This window comes from Hordeum vulgare, chromosome 6H (assembly GCF_904849725.1).
Source record: "Hordeum vulgare subsp. vulgare chromosome 6H, MorexV3_pseudomolecules_assembly, whole genome shotgun sequence".
NCBI lineage: Eukaryota > Viridiplantae > Streptophyta > Magnoliopsida > Poales > Poaceae > Hordeum > Hordeum vulgare.
Window position 1 is genome coordinate 545,260,038 of NC_058523.1, and position 10,422 is coordinate 545,270,459.

At 44.3% G+C, this 10,422-nt stretch overlaps 1 protein-coding gene and 1 pseudogene across 1 annotated transcript; one reads left to right on the plus strand and one right to left on the minus strand.

Moving 5' to 3' along the window:
• Positions 1 to 600: 600 nt before the first annotated feature.
• LOC123401797 lies at positions 601 to 4,751 on the plus strand (annotated as a pseudogene).
• A 178-nt stretch (positions 4,752 to 4,929) lies between these two features.
• LOC123401796 (poly [ADP-ribose] polymerase 2-like) lies at positions 4,930 to 10,220 on the minus strand. Its single transcript, XM_045095646.1, has 16 exons — positions 10,087 to 10,220; positions 8,692 to 8,773; positions 8,099 to 8,328; positions 7,882 to 8,008; positions 7,553 to 7,608; positions 7,200 to 7,273; positions 6,982 to 7,028; positions 6,865 to 6,914; positions 6,527 to 6,589; positions 6,368 to 6,448; positions 6,064 to 6,174; positions 5,883 to 5,958; positions 5,654 to 5,796; positions 5,449 to 5,522; positions 5,158 to 5,250; positions 4,930 to 5,035 (listed from the first exon to the last, which is right to left on the minus strand). The coding sequence occupies exons 1-16, from the start codon at positions 10,195 to 10,197 to the stop codon at positions 4,930 to 4,932; spliced, it is 1,524 nt and encodes a 507-aa protein (XP_044951581.1). The 5' UTR covers positions 10,198 to 10,220.
• Between the last annotated feature and the right edge of the window lie 202 nt (positions 10,221 to 10,422).

Consider the following 10,422-nt stretch of genomic DNA (forward strand, 5'->3'; position numbering starts at 1 on the left):
GAACCCACCACCTTCGCTGAAAAGGAAAACTATCCGGGACTACTTTGGCAGTAGCACATCTTGAAGTCAACTTTCTGACAAATAGACAGTATCATGGGGATGTGGTGTATCTGCACACGAGCACATGTGTGCTCTTAATCTGGACCGCCGAGTAGAGCATCGAGATCCGCTACATTAAATTCTGGTGCATTGGTAAAAAGGAAATTGCTAATATATGGACGCCGATGTGGGCTAGGATCGTGACGGGTAAACGTCCGCTATCGACGAATAGAACCAGAGCCGGCCTCATGATGTCATGTCCCTTCCCGATCCGTGGATCAGGAATCGTGCTTTCCGGTTACCGCGACAGATCTGGAGTAAACGCGTGGATGGCAGTCTGGGTGGACTCGTCGCCTACCTCAGTTCGCTGGATTTTTCCATTAGCAATAGAGTGCCTGGGTGGGTGTTATTCGAAGGAGGGAGGGAAACATAAAGTCGATAAGGATTTCCCCCTCCCTCTTATACAGATATATAATTCTTGCAGGGATGCTGCAATTTCCTGGGAGCTAGGTCTTGGTGGTACTGTACTTGAGTGATTGCTGTAGTATGAATGCTAGTGTTTGATCTAGTTGATTCATGCTAGGCATTCCCTTGAAAGACATTTAGGTCCATCTAGGATATTGACATTTGGTGCTCCTTTGTTTGTGTATACAAGTATATCATTTGTTCAGGTCTTTGCAACTTTTTTATATCTTCAAAACATGAAATTACGCTTTGCTTCATATTATCTATGTCTTGTCGAATACTAGATGTTATTTCTTTCAGGGCAAGAGAGGTATCAAAAAATAACCATTCCAACTTCCTGACTTAATTGCTGCAACTGGAATAGAAAAAATAAGACAGGTATCTCAATATCTTGGTCCTTTGTAGCAATGCTATGTGTTAAGCTTCATGCACTAGCCAACGCAACCAAAAGTCCGAACTTATGAAAAGGGCTAGGCAATCCAAATATACACTTCAACACCCCCTCTCACGTGTAACGCGGAAAGTCAACTTGTGGACAAACTCAGAGGTATGGCTCAAGAGGCCTACACGTGGACAGATAGGGGGCGGCAACAATTTTTGAATAAGCTGCGAAAGCCAGGACTTGAACTCAAGACCTTAGACTCTGATACCATGTTAGGAAATATGCAACTTGTATTCCCAGGAGGCCATAGGCCAATATATATACATGTACAGGTGTGTAATATGCAGAAAACCCCTTATACAATAGGGTAAATACGAAAGTTTACATGGCTACATATATAGTACTCTAACACTATGGACTTTGTATCTCCCTTGTCAACTTGGTAACTTTGGGAGTTCTGTTTTATTGACACTTTAGATGGACAAATTGTAAGTAGCTTTCCAAATGCATTTTCAGGCATATATCGAGAAAGAGGATAGCCAAAAGTTGAAGCAGAAGCAGCGGGAGCGTATGCAGCCAAAAATGGGCAAGATGGATATATATTATCAGGTCAGTTAATTCCTGTCAAGGCCAATCTGAGTTGCACATAGAAGTGCATGCCATATATATTTGTGTTTTCTCCATAACGGGCAAGATGTATACAGAGCACTATTTATTTTCCCGCTGATTTTACGTAGGTGTTGAACAACACATGCCTGGGTTTTCTCCTTGTGCTATATCTGGTTTGCCAGGTGTTTTATTACCTGCTACTTAGGCCCTAATACTGATAATGTACACGTGAAAATAGCATAGCTGATAAGTACGATGTGTTTCTTCCATATGTTCAAATTTTAGACAATAGTTAACTTCTGAATGTGCAGGAAAGCAAGCCTCACCGTAATTTTGTTGTGTGCAGGTTTCACACGACGCCTTCTTCAAATATCAAACAAAACCAAAATTGACTAATCCTGGTGACCTTTACTACGAAGGGGAAGAGTTTGAGGTACTTCTTTTGCTTTGCTCTCTTCTTAATGTCAGAAATAGAAACGATTGATAATTTTTTGGAACATCCATATGTCTGTGTTCTCAAACCTGGCTCATCGAGCATAATGCATGTATGAACTGAACAGGTCAAACTTACGGAAATGAAGCCAGGTATGCTGTCCCAAGGACTTAAAGAAGCTCTTGGTATACCAGAAGGTGCACTGCCTCCATGGCTTATAAACATGCAGGTATTGTTCTTTTTAAGAAGAAAAAAACTCCAGGCAGCTGATTTTCTGGTTGGCTGATCTCTTGTTATTGGCCAGCTATCAACTGACATCAAATAATTTTGGCATAAATATGGTCCTCCGCCCTCTTACCCTTCACTGAAGATTTCTGGTCTGAATGCCCCAATTCCTCCTGGTGCTACTTTTGGTTACCGGCCCGGGGAATGGGGAAAGCCTCCTGTGGATGAGGTAATTTACAACAAATATGCTTTTCATCGGCTCGGCTGTAGTTAAATGCGGCTTTTGTAATGAAAATAAATTTCTTTTCTGATCTATTTATTTGTTTTGGCTAACAGCATGGACGCCCCCTCTACGGAGATGTTTTTGGTATCCTACAGCTGGATGAACCTAATTACTCCCTCCATTTTTATATACAAGGCCACTATCAAAATTACAATTTCCATATATACAAGGCCACTAACACTAATCGATGCAATATTAATGGTGTTTGCCTCGTAGTACTAACAAAGGAGGACATTAATTATCCCTTGCATGCATACAGGAGTGAGATCATTGGCTTGATATGCATGACAGAGAAAAATACGCATTAATTTACACGGTAAGCAAGGAGACAAGTTGTCTTGCAACATTGACTTAGAAGGCATTAACTTTTGCCTTGATACCTGTAATATGGGTTTGTGGCCTTGTATATAAAAATGGAGGGAGTATGATGTATGTTGATCGCCTAATTTTCCTTGAAATTGAACTGCAGTTCTACCAGTTAGCTGACTGTTGTGTTGCATTGTATTCCAGGAGGAACCTATTGACTGCAGCAAGCATTGGGGAGACTTGGAGGAGGAAGAGGAAGAGGAAGAGGAGGAAGAATAGGAGGAAGAGGAACTAATGGAAGATGAAGACATGGAAGCTGGCATGCAGTCTGTCGACACCATGTCAAGGTTCTATAATAATTATTGATGACTAGCTTAGGTTCTTCGCTAAGGAACTATGTTATGATGCTTCTTCTTGTTCTGTTAATAGCACTCCCACTGGCGTGGAAACACCTGAAGTAATTGATCTTTGGAAGCAACAGAGGAAAGAGTCTGAAAGGCCAACAGATAAGCAGTTATACCAGGTAAGGGCTTCGCTTCAGTTTTGTGGCATCTCAGGCCAACTATTGTTATAGAGCTTTAGTTTGGCTTATTGCAGTTCATAACCAACAATTTGTTCTTTTTCAGCTGAAGGTTTTGAGCAGGAGGAGAAAATGGTACCTGGAACCCTTTATGGGTCAAGCCATATGTATGCAACTCTAATACAACCTAGTCATCTCTACAATATTTTTCTGTTTCAACCATACGGAGAATTCATTTTATATATCAATAATCTCTGATGGATTCCTGTTTCAATCATATGGAGAACTCATTTTGTATCTTGCTGTTTTTGCAGGTATGTGGTTGGGGCACAAGATAAAGCTGGGGTTAAAAGGGTGAGCTTTTACAAGTATTCCCATAGTGTGCATGCTCTGATGATTCATTGACACATTTCCGGGGTTCTCGTTCGCAGTTTGATCTTCTCAAGAATCAAAAGTCCGACAAAGTGGATGTCACCATCCATCCTGAGGAGCTCGAAGTTATGGATGATGTTCTGGCAGCCAAGTGAGAGCACTTCTCCCTCGCGTCTGTCAAGCTCTGCCTGCCAATCCACGAGTTGAAACATTAACACATTCCTTCTAAAACTATGAAACAGGTACGAAGCAGCCCGGGAGGAGGGGAAGCTACGGAACCAGAAGGAAGACTTCAGTGACATGTTGGCGGAGGTACGTACGTCTTTATGTTTCGTACAAGCGGTTTCATGTAGCTGTTGAACTAGAAGCAAACACCAACTCAATGGACCTGAACCCTTTTTCCCTCTCCGATTTGCAGAGCAAGAGCAAGAGGAAGAGGAAGCACTAGGAGGACGTGAAATCTTCCAAAAAGGACTAAAAGTCCTACATGGAGCAGCAGCCACCATGTTGTGCAACTGAAGCCACCGGGGCTCAGGCCATGGTCATCACGTCGTGTTTCCAAACTCAACACCACCGCCTCTGTTTGCTCTGCCAAGATTAAATCACATCCACGACGCCAGATAGTGTCAGGTGTGCTTTTGTTTCCCTTTCTCGAAAGTAGAGTTTATCTTAGTTTTAGGCCTGAAGCTGAACCAGATCCTTTTGGCTTTTCCTGTCCATGCAAGAAGCAGCTGGACCGAGGGAAGCTTTGGCCAACGCTAACGGTGACCGCAACGAGATGCTATTTCCTCCAGCGAAGCAGAGGCAGTCTGACGAGGGAGCCTCTGGTAGGAGGTGAGTGCTGGAGCTGCTCACTCCTGATGCTCCTGACACGTGTTGTTTTGCCTGTGGTTTTGTTGTAGCTTGTCAGAAGCAACAAGAGTGATCTGCTCTATTTTTTTTCATTTTAAAGCTTTTGACAATGCTATCATGTTTGTAATACCATATGATGACATGGTTGGTTTCATGTGTGTGTAAATTTGTAACCTGAGTGTGTGCATAAAAAAGAAGTGAAACACAAACACTTTATCACTTCTATTACAATATTAGGTAGAAACAAGATAATATTTTATCCCCACAAGAATCTGCATTGCCTAATGCTACATTGAGATATTCAATTTTTCTCCACAAACTGGATCAAAACTGCAATTTCCTCCACATCCATTGGCTGCTAGTAATGTGCCATGGAAAATTGGATTCCACAAAGGAGATGTCAGGATCTTGGCACTTCTTCACCCTTGGCACGAGGCCATCCACTACTGCTTGTAGTTGAAGGAAACTTGTAGAGCGTACCGCATCCTGATCTGGTCCAAGTTGTACACTATGTACTCGTTGTAGTAAAGGACGCCCTGCAATGCATGCCTTATTGTATTAGAAGAGAACAGCAAGATGACGCAAAGCACACAAACAGGAAACTGATAGGCAGAAAAGCCCGGAAAAACTACACAGGGTTGAATTGGACTGCGCATACGTTATCGCGGGACACCTTCTTAGGTTTCCCGAGCGGAATAACCAAGCCGTCGTCGGTGATCTTGGACTCCGCCATGTCTGGCGCTGTCTTCGCAACCCCTTTCGTGCTGCATCAACATATATAGTTTTGCGATATAAGTATATTTACTCTCTGTGTTGTTAACAAGAACTACTACTAGTCTATTACTGCCACCAACGCCATATAAAAACAACACAATTCAATAGAAATTATAGGTTCAGGGTTACTTTTGAATCAGTAAGTGGGTGTAGGGCTTTTATAGAAAGGGCTCGCGTCAGCAACCGACCTTACTTTACCCTCGGGCAGGTTATTAGCATTTATATCACCATTTAGTAGCTCGTTCATATCGCCAAGCGAAACCTGAGATGATAAGTTACAGAAAACAACTCAATATGACACCATAACTGGAGAAAAAAACACACTTAAGCGTAGGCTAAAGGCACTTCATGTAAAGGTATGCGGTGAGCATATGATAGCTGGGCAAAACAGACCTCACATAGAAGCAGCACTCCAGATCTAGATGCTTGTGAAGGATAGCAGTAGGTTGCACTCTTGGAGAACATGTCAGCAAAGTAAACCCCTTTCCCAAACATGTAGCCGGTGCTAGGCGCTTCAGGAGGAGCGATTTGCAAACCTGGGAGAAAGATCAGCGTTAACTGATACTAGCATTGACATATCTAGTCAGAGCCGACATAATTTGATGTCTACAGTATATAGTACCCCGAGAAAATATCCCGGTCCAGTTGGTCAACCGAGAGCCATGCCATAGAAGCATCCTGTTTCCTGTGCTGATGAACTGTGAAAACACTTTCGGAGTTAGTCATTTGACAACTAACTTCATTGCAGTAAGTGCTGCAGCTTTTTTTGGGCGCCACATAGCTGATTAGGAAGATCCACTTACCTTCTGAAACCGCTCTGTTTCGCCCTGCCTTGTCACCTTAAATATCTGCTCTATGTCGACCGTATAACCCGAATGTCTTTTGGCATGCGTGTTCGTCAAATAAGTTTTTATCTGAACAGCAGGAATGTTCATACACGGTTAATGCCATGAACATCGTGTAAGCGAAGAGTGGAACATAGCTCATTCTGCCATGCCAATTCAGTTCTTGGTCATAAGAAATTTGACATCTCTTTAGCCAAGAAAATAAATGGCATTCCCATACTGAAGTTGTTATAAACCCATAGTTTATTGGTAGAAATATTACCATGGAGTATTTTTCTGAATCAACTTCCAGAGGTGTAAAGTCACAATGAAGCTGCTTGTATCGAGCATACAAAGGATCGTCCTAGATTGCCAAATGAAACGAACTTATAAATCCAGAGTGTTCATGTGTGGACACCATATTTCTTTACCAATGTCTTACCCGATCGCTTTGATCGTCTTCCAGAAGCCTGGTTGCAATCTCAATCTCACCAAGGGCTTCAACCTTCGAAAGAGCAAAACAAGTGGTGATATTAGACGTGAACATGAGTGTTCTTGAAAAAAATATATGAATATTAAGTTACAATGCATTTCAAACTTCGATAGGAATGGCAGGTACATATATTTACAAAGGGCCAAAAGAGGCTCTGGTTCTGAATCTCTTCAGAGGAACCATTGTTCTAAATTATCCTTGAAAGTTTTCATTAGCTCTTAATGCATACAATATTTCATAACCGATCAATTAAAGCTATAATAAAGCGAAAGACAGTGGCCTATTACCATTTCCAGCTTAGCTTTCAGTTTCTCAGGAGTGTCAATGATAAATTCACCTGCCAGATAAATTTCGTTAGAAGGTCCTGACTGTAGAATGAACCAAGCAGGAAGTTTGAAACTTACGCATCTTTTTGAAACCAAAGTCGTGAGGAATCACGGTGTAGAATTCCCTGAAACCCAGTGGTAGTACAGGAATATCAGGAATATTCGTCAAGCGTCAACATATTCAAAGGTCAGAAAGTGCAAGTGTTGCACTGATGGTGGATGCCATTATGCATTGCACAACTATCACTATGCTTCTTTGCCCTATTTACAAAAGTAAAAAGGAAATTATGACTCACCCAGTCAATTCTTCCAGCTGTATCGGGTCAGCCTTTGGAAGGGCATTAGAGATCCGCTTCAAAACATCGTAACCCTGTGGAAAGTTTGGAGAAAGATACACTTTTACTGCATGCAAGACTGAATGTGCACCCAATAGATCTTCTAGACTGCATATTGTATTTAAGTCATTTACTTTTATTTACAGGTTTAAGTCAATACTTGAAATTAAGTATGATAAAATGCAACCTTATGTAAGTTTTTTTTTTGGCTAGATTGGGAGATAATTAGGTCCAAGTTGTTTATGCACATTGTTATTCAACATGTAATCTTGTGTCCACGCTGAATTGATAATCCCCAACAAAGAAAAGCTCACCTTAAGTATTGTAGATTTGCTTATCTTTCCAAGAGGAAGTTTTTCAGCATTATAACCTAATTAGTTAGTCAAAGATGAATGGATTAGTAAAAGCAAATGCTGCATGAAAAATAAATAGAAATCTACTTTAAAAACAATACTCCTGTATTTGAGTAGATCGTCAGTATTTGCCTCTCTGGCCATGAACTATGTTCAGACCCTTGTTTTTAGTAAATTAAAATTAAGCCCGGTAGTTTAAACACACATAATAGGATCTACCATACTCACAAATAGGCTAACATTATGATGCTCTAATGCATTCAAAGAGCAACGTCAATCGAACAACCTACCAATTTCCATCATTTGCTGCTTCATCATGCTAATATGGCAGATCATGGATATGAAACGCGCAGTTCGAGTCTCAAGCTTTGTCTCTCTTATCTGATCGGCGAGGGAGTCTTTCTTCTGAGTCTCGCCCTGATTTTGTTTACGAGACCGAAGCGTTAAAACATAGAAAGATGCTAACTTTGCGAGATACTGCTAGTGAAAACTTGAAGCAAATCCTACCGTTTCTTCGCCACATTTACCAGAGTCCATTTCAAGCCAGGCGTAGTAGTCTGGACGACAACTGAGTTGCTTGCGATAGGACCAATCATTGCCAGTTTTATCCTTAAATTTGAATGCAAATAGATTGACCGCTTGGTCCCGTGTTGTGGGACCGCGCAGCTCGCTCCGACCTGGGTGGCCTACTCTCCCATATCTCCAGTAGACCATCCAGCTTGCACCATCATCAGACTCTTACGACGAACACGCGTGCAACATTTAGTGTTTTATGTAACTAGTCTTCTTTTCAGACTATATGTAATTAGTCTTTTATGTAATGCTACTATTAGTGATGCCCTCATAAACTGAACACATGAACCTTAATTAACCGGTGAAGGTACATTGCTTCGATGTATGTCGTATAAATGTTTGAGAAAGGATAGTAGTGAAGTACTCCATGGCATCGAAAAGGTGCATGCATGTGTCCAAATTCGTACGAACTCAAAATTCATGTGCGTGTTGTGGACGGGTTCGCGCCGGCCGCCTCATCGGTCAAAGAATATCTAATTTAACTCGAATATTTGAACTTGGAATTATAATATGATATGAGGACAAACCTAAGGCCTGGATGATGAAGAACTTGTTGTTGTTGCCTCCGAGGTTGGTCTGGTTCAAGGTGGCGTCGTAGATCTCATCACCCTGCGTGCGTGCGTGCAACAAAAACAACATACGTTGTTTGTTACCCTACGTACGTGCGTTGCGTGTTTCTGCTCTGAAACCAACTAATAACACTATAGCATGCGTACCAGTTGCAGGACGTTTTTCTTAGAAAAGGAGGATGACCCCCGGCCTCTGCATCTGGAAGATGCATGTGGTCATTTTATTGATTATTCTCAAGGACCTTACAAAGTATTACAACAATATGTCTGAACCCGTCAACTCCGCAACAGCTGTCGCTACTTCTATCCATATGATGAAGGGGTGTTAGCTGGGCCACATGCCCAGACCAGTTACCTAATCCTAACATAAAAAACCGGGAGCCCCAGCAGAGCTGGTCGAGCCATCTGCCACATACCGGGTGTAGGGCACAAAACCGATCTGATGCACTCGTGTGCTGTCGCCGCCATCTTCCACCGGTCCGTCTTCAGAGCAGATATTGAGGCTTCTACCTTGTGTAGCCACTCTGCCATCGACGTCACCATGACGCCACACAGCTACCTCCTCCTGCGCGAGTCCATCTCCACGCATCGGTCGCCGAGTCCCCACATTGCCATGCCGCCGATATCCGCCGCCATCAATATGTGAGATGAAGCACCGCTCCACCATTCCTCCAGTCAGCACTTGCTCCAAAACGATGCCCCCAGGAGGGAAGGCGATAAAACGCCATCATCGTTCGATCCAGGAAGACCCAGATCTAGGGTTTCCCCCGGAGCATCCCGAGCCTGATGACGCAAACAGCAATGCCGTTGCTCCACCAGACGAGCGTCGCTGACATCACAACCTCCAAGATGAAGCTGGCCAAAATGCGCCGATATCGAACCGCCGCCACCTCCACCACCACTTGAGCCGCCCCCGAGCAACACCTTCAAGAAGGAAAACGCCACCTCGGTGTCGTCGTCGCTTGGAACAAGGGGATATGAGGTTTTCACCTGAGCTCCTGGGAGGGGTGGAAGGAAGGGGATCCTCTCCGAAACCTCCAACAAGGGGAACAACACCCAAAGGCGTTGCCTTCGGAGTGGCCGCCGCACCGGCCAAGGGACTCCCCCGGAACCCTTCCAACCACCGGATCTGCAAGGCCAGCACCCAAGACCAACAAGAAGCCATAGGGGCTGGATCCGCTGCAGATCGGAGTAGATCGGAGTCGAGGACAAGCAACACCATGGCCACCAGCAACCAGCGAGGACCGCTGCTGCAGACGCCGCCACCCCCCGCGCCATCCGGGTCAAAGATGGAGCCGCCAACCGCGCACGGGGGCCACCACTGCCTGCACACGCTGGAGCACCGTCGCTAACCCAGCGCCCGCCACCCCCATGGCCCAGTTGCAGGACGTGCCAGGACTTCTTCATGTCGTCGGGGATGTGCAGCTCCAGCACCGCCGCGCCCTTCTTCGTCGCCGTCACCATCTTCGCTGCCGCGTCGGCCTTCTTCACATCGCCTTCGCCGGCCTTCGCTGCAACGGGGAGCGGCGTGTCGCCTATGGCAGCAACAGCGGCGACGTCCTTCTTCTTCTTGCTCGCTCTCGCCGCGAGCCCCCGCGCCGGCATGGAGAAGCTTGCATGGTCATGAGAACGACGAGGAGGAGGAGGGGGAGGGGGAGGAGGAGGGGGCCTCCAGCTCGTGTGGAGGGC

What these genes read in the sequence shown, in the direction of transcription:
- LOC123401796 (XM_045095646.1), bottom strand. Translation starts at nt 10,197, where the DNA reads ATGGTGACGGCGACGAAGAAGGGCGCGGCGGTGCTGGAGCTGCACATC. An exon ending in TGAAAGCTAAGCTGGAAATG is followed by an intron (nt 6,590 to 6,864) that starts GTAATAGGCCAC and finishes GCTCTTTCGAAG; the next exon opens with GTTGAAGCCCTTGGTGAGAT. An exon ending in CTCGGGAAACCTAAGAAGGT is followed by an intron (nt 5,036 to 5,157) that starts GTCCCGCGATAA and finishes TAATACAATAAG; the next exon opens with GCATGCATTGCAGGGCGTCC.